The sequence below is a fragment of the Pan troglodytes genome, chromosome 6 (assembly GCF_028858775.2).
Source record: "Pan troglodytes isolate AG18354 chromosome 6, NHGRI_mPanTro3-v2.0_pri, whole genome shotgun sequence".
In the NCBI taxonomy this organism is placed as follows: Eukaryota; Metazoa; Chordata; class Mammalia; order Primates; family Hominidae; genus Pan; species Pan troglodytes.
Window position 1 is genome coordinate 174,085,808 of NC_072404.2, and position 15,955 is coordinate 174,101,762.

The 15,955-nt window shown below is 49.4% G+C and overlaps 1 protein-coding gene across 17 annotated transcripts in view; it reads left to right on the forward strand.

The window, feature by feature from the left end:
* The window catches only part of DYNC2I1 (dynein 2 intermediate chain 1), a 103,270-nt gene extending 89,719 nt beyond the window's left edge, over positions 1-13,551 (forward strand). For 15 of the 17 annotated variants that reach the window (XR_010159096.1, XR_010159097.1, XM_054655440.2 and 12 more), the window contains 2 exons: positions 4,784-5,007; positions 8,440-9,048. Coding sequence is in view for 13 of the 17 variants with exons in the window: in XM_054655440.2 (XP_054511415.2) it covers positions 4,784-5,007; positions 8,440-8,638 (423 nt within the window). In the remaining 4 variants the exon portion in view is untranslated. Of the gene's footprint in view, positions 1-4,783; positions 5,008-8,439; positions 9,049-9,303; positions 12,431-13,318 lie in introns of those variants that run through there. The other 2 variants (XR_010159094.1, XR_010159095.1) reach the window with 2 other exon arrangements.
* The last annotated feature ends 2,404 nt before the right edge of the window (positions 13,552-15,955 follow it).

Sequence of the window (15,955 nt, forward strand, 5' to 3'; positions counted from 1 at the left end):
AAGCAAATAACGTATAAAGGAGTTCCAGTTCATCTGGCAACAGACATCTCAGTGGAAACCATACAGGCCAGGAGGGAGTAGAGTGACATTTTCAAAGTGCTAAACGAAAAACATTGCCATCCAAGAATACCGTATCCAGCAAAACTGTCATTCAAATATGAGGGAGGGTTAAAGTCTTTCCCAGATATACAAAAGCTGAGAGAATTCACCATCCTCAGACCCATCTTGCAAGAAATGCTAAAGGGAGGCTGGGCATGGTGGCTCACGCCTGTAATTGCAGCACTTTGAAGGTCGAAGCGGGTGGATCAGTTGAGGTCAGGAGTTCGAGATCAGCCTGGCCAACATGATGAAATATGTCTCTACTAAAAATATAAAAATTAGTCAGATGTGGTGGCGGGCACCTGTAATCCCAGCTACTCAGGAAGCTAAGACAGGAGAATCGCTTTAACATGGGAGGCAAAGGTTGCAGTGAGCTGAGATTGCACCACCGCACTCCAGTCTGGGTGACAGAGTGAAACTCCATCTCAACAACAACAACAACAACAACAAAAGAAATGCTAAAGGGAGTTCTTCAACCTGAAAGAAAAAAAAATACTAACACGCAAAAACAAAAAACTTATCAAGGTATAAAACCCATTCATGTAATTAAATACATGGACAAACCCAGAATACTGTGTTACTGTATTTGTACAATATGCTCATAACTCTACTATGAAGCCAAAAAGACCTATTAAAAACAATAATAGCTATATAGCAACTTCTTAAGATATAAATAATTAAAAAATATATAAATGGAGACAAGTCAAAATGTGAGAGGGTTAAAGTGTAGAATTTTTTGTTTGGTGTTTTCTTTCCTTTGTTTTTATTTCTTTATTTGTATTCTAAGGTAAGTTGTTATCTCTTTAAAATAACTTGTTTTAGGGCTGGGTGCTGGGGCTTATGCCTATAATCCCAGCACTTTGGGAGGCTGAGGTGGGAAGATTGCTTGAGTCTGGGAGTTTGAGACCAGCTTGGGCAACATAGACCTCATCTCTACAAAAAAAACCCCCCAAAAACCCCCCAAAAAACCAATCAGCTGGGTACAGTGGTGCCCATGCCCACCTGTAGTCCCAGCTAGCTACTTGGGAGGCTGATGAGGGAAGGTTGATTGAGCCTAGGAGGTTGAAGCTGCAGTGAGCTGTGATCTTGCCACTACACTTCAGTCTAGGTCACAGAATGAGATCCCGTCTCAATAAATAAGTAAATAATCACAATACAAAAACCTATAATAGCTTCATTCAAAACAAAAAGCAACAAATTAGAACATACTAGCAGAGACAAGGAAGACAGGCAGAAAGGAACAAAGGAAGAGAGGAGTCTTAAGCAGAAATCAAGCAACAAAATAGCAGTAGAAGGTTCTCACTTAGCCATAATATCACTGAATGTAAATGGTCTCAATTCTCCAATTAAAAGGCATAGAACGGCTGAATGGTTAAAGAAACAAGACCCAACTGTATGCTGCCTTCAAGAAATTCACTTCACCTATAAAGACACACTCATACTAAAAGTGAAAGGGTGGAAAAAGATATTCTATACAACTAGAAACCAAAGAAGAGCAAGAGTGGCTATACTCATGGCAGATAAATTAGACTACAAATCAAAGACTGTAAAAAATGACAAAAAGGGGTCTATATATAATGATAATGGGTGAATTTACTATATAATGATACAGGGGTCAATTCAGCAAGAGGATATAACAGTTACAAGTATCTACGTACCCAACACCAGAGCTCCCAAGTATAGAAAGCAAAGATTAATAGATCTAAAACAGAAATAGACTGTAATGCAATAATAGTAGGGTACTTCAGCACCCCACTCTCAGTAATGGACAGATTACCCAGACAGAAAGTCAACAAAGAAACATCAGAGTTAAACTACACACTAGACCAGTGGTCCCCAACCTTTTTGGCACCAGAGACTGGTTTTTGTGGAAGACATTTTTTCCCAGAACCGGGGATTTGGGGGACAGTTTCAGGATGAAATTGTTCCACCTCAGATCATCAGGCATTAGATTCTCATAAGGAGACTGCAGCCTAGATCCCTCGCATACACAGTTCACAATAGGGTTCATGCTTCTGTGAGAATCTAGTGCCGCCGCTGATCTGACAGGAGGTGGGGTTCAGGTGGTGATGTTCACTCGCCTGCTGCTCACCTCTTGCTGTGTGGCCCAGTTCGTAATAGGCCGTGGTCTGGTACTGGTCCATGGCCCAGAGGCTGGGGACCCCTGCACTAGACCAAACAGGCCTAACATTTACAGGATATTTCTCTCAACTGCTGCAGAACCAGAGGCTGGGGACCCCTGCACTAGACCAAATAGGCCTAACATTTACAGGATATTTCTCTCAACTGCTGCAGAACCAGAGGCTGGGGACCCCTGCACTAGACCAAATAGGCCTAACATTTACAGGATATTTCTCTCAACTGCTGCAGAACCAGAGGCTGGGGACCCCTGCACTAGACCAAACAGGCCTAACATTTACAGGATATTTCTCTCAACTGCTGCAGAACCAGAGGCTGGGGACCCCTGCACTAGACCAAAAATAGGCCTAACATTTACAGGATATTTCTCTCAACTGCTGCAGAACCAGAGGCTGGGGACCCCTGGACTAGACCAAAAATAGGCCTAACATTTACAGGATATTTCTCTCAACTGCTGCAGAACCAGAGGCTGGGGACCCCTGCACTAGACCAAAAATAGGCCTAACATTTACAGGATATTTCTCTCACCTGCTGCAGAACCAGAGGCTGGGGACCCCTGCACTAGACCAAACAGGCCTAACATTTACAGGATATTTCTCTCAACTGCTGCAGAACCAGAGGCTGGGGACCCCTGCACTAGACCAAATAGGCCTAACATTTACAGGATATTTCTCTCAACTGCTGCAGAACCAGAGGCTGGGGACCCCTGCACTAGACCAAAAATAGGCCTAACATTTACAGGATATTTCTCTCAACTGCTGCAGAACCAGAGGCTGGGGACCCCTGCACTAGACCAAAAATAGGCCTAACATTTACAGGATATTTCTCTCACCTGCTGCAGAACCAGAGGCTGGGGACCCCTGCACTAGACCAAACAGGCCTAACATTTACAGGATATTTCTCTCAACTGCTGCAGAACCAGAGGCTGGGGACCCCTGCACTAGACCAAATAGGCCTAACATTTACAGGATATTTCTCTCAACTGCTGCAGAACCAGAGGCTGGGGACCCCTGCACTAGACCAAAAATAGGCCTAACATTTACAGGATATTTCTGTCAACTGCTGCAGAACCAGAGGCTGGGGACCCCTGCACTAGACCAAATAGGCCTAACATTTACAGGATATTTCTCTCAACTGCTGCAGAATACCCATTCTTTACACTAGCACATGAGACATCATCCAGAATACACCATATCTTAGGCCCCAAACAAGTCGTACAAATTCAGAAGAATAGAAATCATATTGAGTATCTTATGATTATCATGGAATAGAACTAGAGATCAATAACAGGAGGAACCTTGGAAAATACACAAACACATGGAAATTAAACATCTTCCTGAATGTCCAGTGGGTCAATTAAGAAATTAAGAAGGACATTTAAAAATTTATTGAAACAAATGAAAATGGAAATGTGGCATATCAAAATCTATGGGATATGGCAAAAGCAATACTAAGAGAGAAGTTGATAGTAATAAATGCCTACATCCAAAAAAGTAGAAAGACTTCAAATAAACAATGTAACAGTGCACCTCAAGGAAGGAGAAAAGCAAGAACAAACCAAACTCAAAATTAGTGGAAGGAAAGAAATAGTAAAGTTCAGAGCAGAAATAAATAAATTGAGACAAAGAAATTACAGAAGATCAATGAAATGAAAAGTTGGGTTTTGAAAGATAAGCAAAATCGACAAACTTTTAGCTAGAATAACTAAGAAAAAAGAAGACCCAAATAAAATAAAATCAGAAACCAAAGAGGAGATACAACAACTGAGCCCTCAGAAATATAAATAATCATTAGAGACTATTATGAACATCTATAAGCCAACAAATTGGAAAACAAATTTGATTTTATGAAAATTTCAATCCAAGAGAAGTATATAACCATATTATTGACACAAATGTATGTAGTTTTTTAAAAAGTGCCATATTTTCATGGAGCCAATCTTAATGGCCCATACTTGAATCACTGATATTCAACTTTGTTAAATATGTGTTTATATATACGCTGAATCTGTTGATTATTGGCCATTTTGGAAGAGAAACAGTGTATCAGAGTCAGGTGAGTGCTCACCTTTGTAATTTGTGAGGAGAGATTCAATGTTACAATTTTATGTTAGGAAAACAAATTAATGTTTTTGCAGTACAAACTAAAGCAAGCTCATCCTCCAAAAAATTTCTCTGGCTGCTGAGATCAAGTTACGAAAAAAGCAAAAAAGAGGCTGGGCATGATGGCTCACACCTGTACTCCCAGCACTTTGGGAGGCCAAGGTAGGAGGATCACTTGAGGCCAGGAGTTCGAGACCAGCTTGGGCAACATAGTGAGACCTCATCTCTACGAACGATATAAAAGGTGGGTGTAGTGGTGCCTGCGTGTAGTCTCAGCTACTCAGGAGGCCGAGGCAGGAGGATTGATTGAGCCCGGGAGGTCAAGGCTGCCGTGAGCTGTGATTGCACCACTGCACTCCAGGCTGGGTGACAGAGTGAGACCCTGTCTCAAAAAAAGAAAGAAAAAGGCCATGCTCAGCAGTGTTCTTTCTTCCTGGTCATAGGCCGGCTGTTCGGACGGAAGCATCAGGCTGCACCAGCTGAGCTCCGCGTTTCCGCTCCTGCAGTGGGACAGCAGCACGGACAGCCATGCGGTCACCGGCCTGCAGTGGTCCCCAACCAGGCCTGCTGTATTCCTGGTGCAGGACGACACATCCAACATCTACATCTGGGACCTCCTCCAGAGCGATCTGGGTCCTGTCGCCAAACAGCAGGTCTCCCCCAACAGGCAAGTGGGGAAGCTCTGGACCAGCTGCTGGTTGGGGGGGCGGGCTTCGGCCACAGGTGCCACTTATGGTCTTTCTTCTTTAATTTTTGCATGAGGCTGCTACATTTTAAGATGTGGCCATATGTAAATTTAAATAATATGTTCAGTTAAAAATTAAAAAGTATTGTTTTTGAGAGCAGTGTTAGGTTCACAGAAAGTTGAGTGGAAGGCAGAGATTTCTAGCACCCTGTCCCACATCCCGGCCGGAGGCACGTGAGGTGCAATCACGGGCCTGTTCCCACACCACCACCACCGAGTCGACGGTTTACCTGAGGGTTCACTCTTGGGTTGTGCGTTTAAATAATATTTTAAAATCACTTTAAAGTGTGATTATTTTATATTTAGCCCAAGCTAGTCTATTGGATTAAGAGATTCATCATGCAGTATTTCCCTATCATTAGTGTTCTGTGAGTAAGAAATGATAGTTTGTGAGAGCTTCTTAGTTATGTTCCTTTGCCAGTCTTACGAGCTATAAGTTTGTAATGTCTGAACGAGGTACTTGGTGTTCCCCTAGTGTCTAAAGGGGGAAAGAAGGATGGTGTGTGGAATTAATGGTCCACATGACGCCACACTAAAGCCATTCCAGCCCAGGCCCCTCGAGGGGCTCCCAGCTCACAGGCAGACCAGTACGGCTGGGGCGTGCATGTCAGTTCACGTGATGTCACTGATGGAATTAAGACGGCTGCACTCCCATCGACACCACTGTTAGGTAGTTCTTCGTTGCTTTGTTTGTTTCACAGCAGAAGTGTTCACGAAAGCTTTCGTCATGAGGTGCTCTGCCTGGGCTCTGCTTGTCTGTTCACCTGTGTTTTTTTTCTTGAGATTTTTACATTTCTTTTTAATAAATTCTCCTACTGTGAGGGTTTATGTTGACCTGGGGAGAGAAATCCCACAGCCCTTTTGTAAAGGAAAGATAAGAGTTTAATAGAATGTTGGGGGTATCCCAGTGAGATCTGAATGAAATTAAGAATTGCATTTATTTAGTTTGATTCCTAGGTTTACTTACGTTATTCTGATTATTAAAAAATACATTAAAATCCAGACTGTGATTTGCAGATAACCACACAACACACCTGCAGTTTATTATTCCAGAAAGCATGTCCGTGCCTGCGTTACAGGATAAACACATTTACCCAGCACCGACTGTGTGCCTGGCGGCTGGGGCTCCGCACCCTGAGATCTCTCCCTCCCTGGTGGGCAAGAAAGACAATGAGCAGAGTGAACGAGGGGGTCCCGAAATGTGCTGGGAAACGTGCTGTGGAGGCAGATGATGAGGAAGAGGTCACGAGCGCGGGTCAGGGCCGAGGGGGCAGGAAGGATGGTCCTGTCGTGGGGACGTTTGGGCAGAGACCTAGGAGATGGGGTCTGGGTGAAGGCAGCAGGGCCTGGGCAGGGGCGGGTAGCACACCCCAAGGTGGGCTGTGCTGCTGTGGCGGGGACCGGAGGGTCTGAGCACAGGAGCCCCAGCTCTGTGTGTGATGGACTCCAAACGTGGCTCATAGTGGAGAGCATGTTTGTTGTCATTAGCAGGTTACGCACCCTTCGGTTCTGGAGCCTTGTCTTAGGGGCGTCATGGCTTTCCATGAAGGAGAACGTGCTAGGGACCTCGGCTTCAATCTCCAGCTGAGACCCCGATGACCGGCTGCCCTGGAGCTCCCCTAACCCCTCAGCAGTGCCGGACGCCGGGTCAACCCTGTCCATCTGTCAGGAAGGAGGCGGCAGCCCAGCCCACGTTCCTCTACTTCTACTTCCCACACGGGAAAAGGCTCTGGAAGGAGGTGGCGCTCTCTCCTCCTGTTGAGCAGCCAGAGGGACCTGACACAGAAAGTGCCCAGTTACTTTTCTCTGGTTAGACAGAGAAACAGAACAAGAAGAAACGGATGTTTGAAAGGAAGGAGTTTAGATACAAGCAAGGATTTAACACTTTTAGAGTTACGTTACAATCTCTGACAATGACTTACCCGTTGCATGTGGTTGAGAAGCAGGTTGGCTGTGGGGAACAGGCAGGGCCCTCAGGGCCAGCACGGGAGGTGGCAGGAGCCTTGTGGTGGCTCAGTGTTGGGCCCAACTTTTGCTTTTGTCCTCTGCCCTCTTTGCTTGGATTCTGTCTACCTTAACAAATATGAAGGACGCGTAAAAGAGCTGACGGGTGCTAGTGCTGTGTTTGCACATCTGCCGTAGGTGTGGTTTTAAAGCACCTAGACATAGTTTACCAAGGGACTGTTTTATTTGCCCAGTGTCAGGGAAGCCTTTGGTGTCCACCGTCTGTTACTGATGTTTTCAAGTCTGCAGCTAAACATCGCCCATGCTTTACACACGCAATTGAATAGCAGTATTAAAGTCCACTGGTGAAAATCCGAGTGGCTTGTAGTTCCTCATGGTCTGCCCCTTTTGGGGTGTCACGAGGCTTCATTCCCACACTCTGCCGCCCCACGTCCTGTGGAGTGAGCAGGGAGGGGGTGCACTCAGGTAGCTGTCAGGTTGGATGTGATTTTCACCCCTGTAGTGACAAGGGCAGGGACCCTACCCCCATCATCAGGCACAGCCGGGATCCTGGCAGGTGATGGCACCAAGCTGGATCTCAAAGGACAAGTGGGAGTGAAGCAAAGACGGGCAGGGAGTCTGCAAGAGGCACGGGGAGACGGGGTCCCCAGCCAGGCCTGGAGTTGCAGGTGCCAGGAGTGTGAGCCGTAGGCCTAGGGCCACAAGGAGACTGGGCGTGTTTCTACCAGCCACAGGAGGGGGTTTGAATGGGGGCCAGGTGGACAGCAGAGGTGTGTCTTTGAGAGTCTCTGTCAGCCTCAGGAGAGGATTAGAGCTGGGGCCTGGTCAGGGAGCGTGTGGTCATCAGAGTGAGGGAAGGGGCCCCTGGGAGTGAGATCGGGGAGACAGGGTGGCCACAGGTCTCGTGCTTGGGCACTGGGTGGATGATGGAGGTGCTGGTCCCATGGAGGCCAGGAGTGGAGGGGTCCGGGGCTCCAGGGTGAGTCCGGGCTGGAGACGCAGACTTGTGAGTCCTGACACTCAGCTGTGGGTGAGATCCAGGGAGGCTGGAGACCAAGGACGAGGCTCTGATAGATGGGCCTGCCTGTGCTGCTGATGGCCCCCACCTTCTCCAGGGACCTGCTGGGGGCTACTGACTCCCGGCCTGAGGAGACAGCAGCACGTCCTCATCACTTACCTCTGCGAAGTTCCATCTGGCAGGTCTCTGACATGCGGAAATGCGTTTTCACACATTTATTTCTGGTCTAGCTTTCATTTTGGCTATTGGTATTTTTAGAATTTCTCATCCGTTTCACTCTTCCCATGGAAGATAGACATCTTGAAGACTCAGACAGAACCGAATGTCCCTTTGTGTGCACTGACCCTCTGCTTCTGCCCCTCTCCCTGCAGGCTGGTGGCCATGGCTGCGGTGGGTGAGCCCGAGAAGGCTGGTGGCAGCTTCCTGGCCCTGGTGCTGGCCAGGGCGTCTGGCTCCATCGACATCCAGCACCTGAAGAGGCGGTGGGCGGCCCCGGAGGTGGACGAGTGCAACAGGCTGCGTCTGCTTTTGCAGGAAGCCCCATGGCCAGAGGGAAAACTGCACAAGTAGCGGGTGTGGCTGAGAGGACGGCGTTTCTGTAATGACCCAGATTTAAAAGACATAAGGTGGATAATTCTACATTTGTGTGCAAGTATATTTATGTATATAGACTATGTATATTCTGTATATAATTTATTTTACAGGAATATTTCTTTGGTATTCCCAGTAAATACATGACTACTTTTGAATGGAAACAAAGAACATTCTAGCATTTACAAAACTTCCAGGGGAATGTAGAGCCACGTCCAGGGTGCTCTTTTCTGAGAGTATTTCGAGTTATTTTTAGAACAGTTTAAATATTGTCACATTACTGCTAGATTTTAAACAGCCTACCATGAAAATGTATCTTAATGAACTATTTTCTTATGCATAAAGTATGTGAACACACGTCTAAATTAAAAGGAATTACTCCACCGAAATGACCTCTGCCAATAGTGTTTTCTTAAAATTCTTGAGCACCTTCTTTTGGGATTATTGGAATGTTATATTTGCAGAGCAAGTCAGACACGTTTTCCATTAGTACTAAAAGTTGTCCTTGTGTAGAAATCATACAAGTAAATAAACTCTCTTGAATTTTGTAGCTCAGGTAGACTAGGAATCATGCTGCTGTAACAAAATGCCCTAGGCTGGGTAGTTTATCAGCAACAGAAATCTGCACCTCCTGTTTCCTGCAGGTGGAATTCAGCATCAAGGCGCCCCGTGTTTCGTGTCTGGTCAGCTGCCCTCTGCTTTCCGCAGTACCTCATGGCTGTGCCCTCGCACAGTAGCGGAGGACAGAAAGGCCCTGGGGCCTTCAGCCTCTCTGCTGACAGCACCGATCCATTCACTAGGGCTCTGCCTCTCAAAGGGCCCCGCCCCTTAACAGCATCACCCTTGTGCTTAAGTTCCAGGCTTTGAATGTTGGAGGGACACACACATTCAAACCATAGCACAAAGACAGGAGAGTTCTGGGGTGAGGACAGGAAAATCCCAGAATGTGTCACAAACACCCGTCCCTCTGTCCCATCACCCTCCTAGAATGTTCCCAGCACCGTGGGCCATCGATGGGTCTGTGAGGTGAACGGATGGGCACAGTTAGGTCTTCTCACTGGGGCACAAGATCGCCTCCGCTTACTCGTCTTAGACCTGGAAGGTGTCTGGGAGGGACCCACCAGACCGGCTGTGACGCTGCAGACACAGCCCCCTCCCCAACGGCAGGGCTGCACGTCCCGCGTGGGCCTCTCCAGCCACCCGAGCAACCGCCAGCCTTTCTTTGCTTTTTAATCGTTGATTTGAAACTGTTGGCCGCTGAATTCCAGGTGCCTGCTACAGCGCCTGCTGTGTCAGTAGAGGCTTAGCCAATCCTCATTCAACAAATGGCTGGAATTTGTTCATCTTCCGCCTGCATCTTCGTGGTACTCAGGGTCACAGTCACGTGGGGAAGGAAGTGGACAGGCACGCGGCCTCTCTCTGCATCTTCACGGAACCCAGGTTCACAGTTGCGTGGAAAGGAAGTGGAGTGGACACACGGCCTCTCGAGTCCACACCCACTCACCGTCCTTGCTGCTGTTTTGCAACCCGCTTGATGATTGGTCTAGAAGTTTTGAGACTGAGGTAAGTTCTTAGCCTCAGATTCCATCTTATTTAAAGTTAGAATGAATATTTGTCCCTCCTTTTCTTTGGGCCTCTTCTGGGCTTTGGTGTCCGCGAATTCTCAGCTGTCATCCGCAGTTCACAGTTCGTTCTCTGTCCTGACTCCTTTGTAACCTGGGAGGCAGTCTGCTTGGGCTCAGGCCTCTGAAACTGCTCAGTAAATCAGCTCAAGGGAATCCAGGGAGTTCTGTCTGGCTCCTGAGTTATGTGCCCGGTCACAGTGCTGCTGCTTTAGGGGGAGCTCCCAAGGGAGGACCGTCTGCAGCTCAGTTACGTCCTCCTGACGTGAACCTCCTGCCTGGCTGGGGGCTCACTTCCCCCCTCTGAAGCCCTTGCTCATGCTCTGCCAGTGCCCAGGAGGTGCGGCCTCACGGAGGCCAGGGGCGAGAGGAGGCCCAGCTCTCCCCAGCTGCCGTGTCTGATGCGCTGCCTCGGAAGCACCTGTGGCCATTGGGCGGCTTCTGCCCTGTGGCTGGTTGGCCTGTGCAGCTTCTGCTCCACGATGTCCTTGAATGCGTCCTTCCCAGGCTCCTAAGCATTGGGTGTTTTTTGAGCCATATAGAAATGTGAAGTTCGTGAAGAAAGAAACATCCAAAAAGGCCAATGATCTGCCCCTCAGCCTCACCCCCAGGGAGGAGCTGGCCCGGTGCTTGTGGGCCTCTCCCAGGTGCAGCCTGCCCTGGCGCTAGCGATGCCTCCGGGATCTTCCAGAGGAAGGTGAGACAGGCAACAGGATGGAGTAATCGCAGCCTCTAAGAAACACATTTCACAGCAGATTAGGAAAACAGACGTGGCAAGAGGTGGGCCGACAGTGCGGGAGGCGGTTCCTTCCCACTGTGGGCTTCCCGTCTGACTTTACAGCAAGGCCGCTTCCACACGGGGGTCTCCAAGCCCACCCTGGTGCCTCGCTGCACGCAGGCTGAGCGCTTTCTTCCAAGGCAGACAGCGGTAATTTAATTTTCTCTTTTTCAGTCGTGTTTTTGTTATTTAGAAAACACTTTTCTTTCAACATTTGCCACATCAGTAGAAGTAAATTAAAACGTTCGTTACCTCACGTGTGGTTATTTGTGTGCTGAGGATACCCCGCTTGCTGTGCTGGACTGAGCTCTTGAGGACGGAGGCACTTCTGTTTTCTCACAGTCATCGCCCCCGGGTGCTTCGGACACGGGAGGTGCTCAGTGAATGGTGGCGCGGGGGATGGCTGAGTGGCAGTTGTGTCTGCAGGACAGAGTCATATCGGAATGTACAAGCGCAATTGGATATGCAGACTTTTATTCCTGGAGGCTACAGTCTGGTCCCTCAATGACCCCACACCCCCCTCAATTATTTACAAAATTCCATTTGACATAAACTGGAGTCAAGAGGGGGGTCTAGTCGTGGCTGTGGTTTACCCAGTGACATGTAGATGTTCAAGGTCCCAGGTATGGTAAAAGCACAAGTAGGAAATTTAAGTTTTGGGGCCTCACAATAAAATGGCAGATGGTTAACATCATCAGCTCTTCCAAATCTCACTAAAATGCTCAGGAAGACGCAAAGAGGAGGCATGGCCCTCCTACTAAGGAAGGTTCCGCTAATCTCGGACTGACTCCTAATGAACAGATGGCTGGTCCTGGACTGGAGAACATGGCACAGAACCGGGCAGCCTCTGCACCCTGAGGTCCACATCTGCCCCCGAGACAGCAGCTCCTCCAAGCAGTGGGTGCTGCCCTGGGCGACAGCACCACCGTCCAACAGCACCTCTGGCCTCCCATCCTCTTGGAGACTCAACACCAGGAACGCCCCGCAGGTGGTGAAATGCCAAAATGTAATTTCGCCAGAAATAATCTCTGAAGATACAGAGATTAGCATAGTCACACACAGTCCTGAATGCGGAAGTAGGCTTTTAAAAATAGTTGATTTAGAATATCTGAGAGACAGTGAAGCCTGGGAGAGAAGATGCTGCTTTAGCTGAGCTGATCCTGGAAAAGCGTCTGCCTGGGCAGGACTGTAGACAGTCCCCACTCACTCCAGGGAGTAGACAAGAGGAAGGGTGCACCTGGCCCTGTCCCCAATCCAGTGTGTAGACAAGAGCCAGGGTCCACCCCGCCCTGCTTGTTGGCAGCCCGTCTGGAGAGGACCCCATGACAGCAGAGGCAGTGCCGCGGAACGAATCATCGCACAGCAGCAAAGGTAGGAGGGAGGGGCCCGAGCCGCACAGATGGCGCAGTTCAGCGGAGCAGGAGGTGCAGGCGGCACGGCTTCAGGGAAAGGAGCGGAAAGCTAGAGGAGAGCATGGGAGGAGCATCAAAGGCCGGGAGAATGGGGCAAAGCAAGACAAGTAAGGATGCTTAAGAATCAAGGAAATGCCTTTCATTTTTCCTTTTTTTTTTTTTTGAGACGGAATTTTGCTCTCCTTGTCTAGGCTGGAGTGCAATGACGCAATCTCGCCTCACCGCAACCTCTGCCTCCCAGGTTCAAGCGATTCTTCTGCCTCAGCCTCCCAAGTATCTGGGATTACAGGCATGTGCCACCACACCTGGCTAATTTTGTATTTTTAGTAGAGATGGGGTTTCTCCATGTTGATCAGGCTGGTCTCGAACTCCCAACCTCAGGTGATCTGCCTGCCTCGGCCTCCCAAAGTGCTGGGATTACAGGCATGAGCCACCATGCCCAGCCAAGTCGAGCGTTTTTAAAATTTTATTTATTTTTGAGACAGAGTCTCACTCTGGTGTGATCTTGGCTCACTGCAGCCTCTGCCTCCCAGGTTCAAGTGATTCTCGTGCTCCAGCCTCCCAAGTACCTGGGATGACAGGTGTGCACCACCACACTTGGCTGATTTTTGTATTTTTAATAGAGATGGGGTTTTGCCATGTTGGGCAGGCTGGTTCTTGAACTCCTGACCTCAAGTGATCCACCCACCTTGGCCTCCCGAAGTGCTGGGATTCCAGGTATGAGCCACTGTGCCTGGCCTAAGATTCCAGGTGTGAGCACCACACCCAGCCTCTATATGATTCCAGGTGTGATACACTGCACCGGGACCAGCCTCTATATGATTCCAGGTGTTCTATATGATTCCAGGTGTGATATACTGCACGGGGACCAGCCTCTATATGATTCCAGGTGTGAGCCACCATGCCCAGGCCTCTCTAGGATTCCAGGTGTGAGCAGCGTGCCCGGCCTATATATGATTCCAGTTGTGAGCTACTGAATCTGGCCCAGCCCATCTGATCTTGCATGTTGTCCACGTTTTCCATCACAGCCTTTAATGTGTCAGTCATAGTTATTTAAAATCCCCTTTCAAATAGTTCCAACATCTGAGTCATATCTGTGTCTTGTTCTGATGGTTGTTTTGTCTCTTGGGAATGTGGTTTTATTCTTGCTTTTTTCTATGTTACTTAAGCATTTTGGTTGAATGCTGGACCTGTTTTATGGACAGTAGAGAGGGAGGTAAATCATTGTCTTTTATTTTTTGGCCTGGATGTGGCTGTGCCTTTCCTTCTACTTGGCAGGGACCCTGCCCCCATCATCAGGCACAGCTGGGATCCTGGCAGGTCCCTGGGCGATGGCACCAAGCCAGGTCTCAAAGGACAAGTGGGAGTGAAGCAAAGACGGGCAGGGAGTCTGCGAGAGGCACAGGGAGACGGGGTCCCCAGCCAGGCCTGGAGGTGCAGGTGCCGGGAGCGTGAGCTGGAGGCCCAGGGCCACAAGGAGAGACTGGGCGTGTTCCTACCAGCCACAGGAAGGTGCTGGAGCCCCAGGGCATGCTGGCCTCTGTCCTGGCACCTGTGTGGGAGGTACACAGTTTGGGGAGTGCTTGGGTACTGAGAGGTGTCAAGTGAGAGGGCAGGGAGCAGAGAAGTGAACTGGTGGTTCTTCCCAGGCTCCTCTGAGTCTTCACCCCTCTAACTCCCTCTGGGGCTCACCTGACATTGGGGCTGCCTGAGGCTGAGCTGGCACCGGTTCTGAGGAGCTGAAGGAGCATGTTATTCTCCAGTGTGTCCATGGGAAGCTCCTCCTACCTCCCTGCATCCAAGGCCTGGCCTTTGCCCTGGGTGCTGTGCCTCGGGGGACGTGAGGGCTTCCAGGGAGTTTTAGAGGGATGTGTTCTGGAGCCTCCGTGTTGACACCCCCTGGGAATAGAATCGCCCTGGGTTGAGGCATCCTCCAGACCTGCCTTTCCTGCTGCAAAGCTCTCACCACCACCAAACCTCACGGGCGTGCATCACCCATGGTGAGTGTGAAACTCATGGGGCCCGAAGCCATGGTACGTGGCAAGGTCGCGGTGGAAATCCACGTGGGAAGAGGAGCAGAAGAATCCACCAGCAGAAGAAGAGCCCAGAGGGGCTTCCGAGGAGGGCGCGGTAAACACGCACGCTGGCACCTGTGGGATGCACTAGAGTCACATGTTGTGGGGGATGGGAATCCTCAAAGTGGGCAGGTTCCTCCCACCTTCTGTCCAGAGCAGTTTCTGAGGAGGTTCCCCAGTGAGCACGGGAGGAGCAGCTCCCATCCCAGTGTGTCCCACGCAAGCTAAGGGTTCCAGGGAAAAAGTGGACATCCCGCCTACCTGAATTGGTATTTTTAGCTTTTCTTCTCCATGGCTAAGGGGGTGCAAGAAGCTTCCTAGGTCTGGGTTAGAGAAGGCCTCTTCCGTGGCTGAGATGGGGTCTCCAATGCCAGTTGGATTTTTTGCTCTTTAAGGAGGTGGTTTTGGTGGGCTCTTTACAGCCTGACAGTAAAAGCAGAAAAGTAAACTAGATACTTAAAAAAAATATCCTAAGGGAATAAGAAGGAGCCTTGAACTGTGGACAGGGAGAAAAGGAGGATGAACCCCCAGCCGCATCATAAGACAGAATCCGCACCTTCATATTGTGTGGACAGGGAGAAAAGGAGGGTGAACCCCCAGCCGCATCGTAAGACAGAATCCGTACCTTCATGTTGCACAGCGTGGGCTCAGCCTGAGGGGACTCTCCTCAGCACCCTTCAGGACCCACCGCACCTTCCACCTCCCAGGCTGCGCCCCCTTGAAACTCCGTGAGCCTCAGCACCTGCTGTGCACGGTGGCGAGTCCAGAGCCCACTGCCTCGGGCTCCTGCCCAACCTCTGCCAGCATCATGCTCCCCCATCCTTCCCACCTGTGCAATGCCAGCCCAGGTGGCATCCGCACCCATGGGCTAACAGGACAGGGCGCCCTGTGGCCAGACAGACCCTGGTGGGAATTCTCAGCACCTGTAGCTGTTCCTACCCTCCTCGCCCTCCTCTCCTGAAGTGAGTGACACTGAGCTGACCCACATGTGGCTGCTCCTACCCTCCTCGCCCTCCTCTCCTAAATTGAGTGACACTGAGCTGACCCACATGTGGCTGCTCCTACCCTCCTCACCCTCCTCTCCTGAAGTGACACTGAGCTGACCCACATGTGGCTGCTCCTACCCTCCTCGCCCTCCTCTCCTGAATTGAGTGACACTGAATTCTAAAGTCTAAAGTCACTTGGCTTATTTTACTTATGCAGGTTAGAATAAAGTAATTCTCTTAAATATGATGGTATTATTTAAAAACTATAAAGTGAGATCATAGTACAAGGTTCCTGCTCACATGGTACTTTGATACAAATATAACCTATCATAATCCCAGCAGTTTGGGAGGCCAAGACAGAGGGTTGCTTGAGCCCAGAGTTTGAGACCAGTCTGGGCAACATGGCAAGACCCTATCTCTACA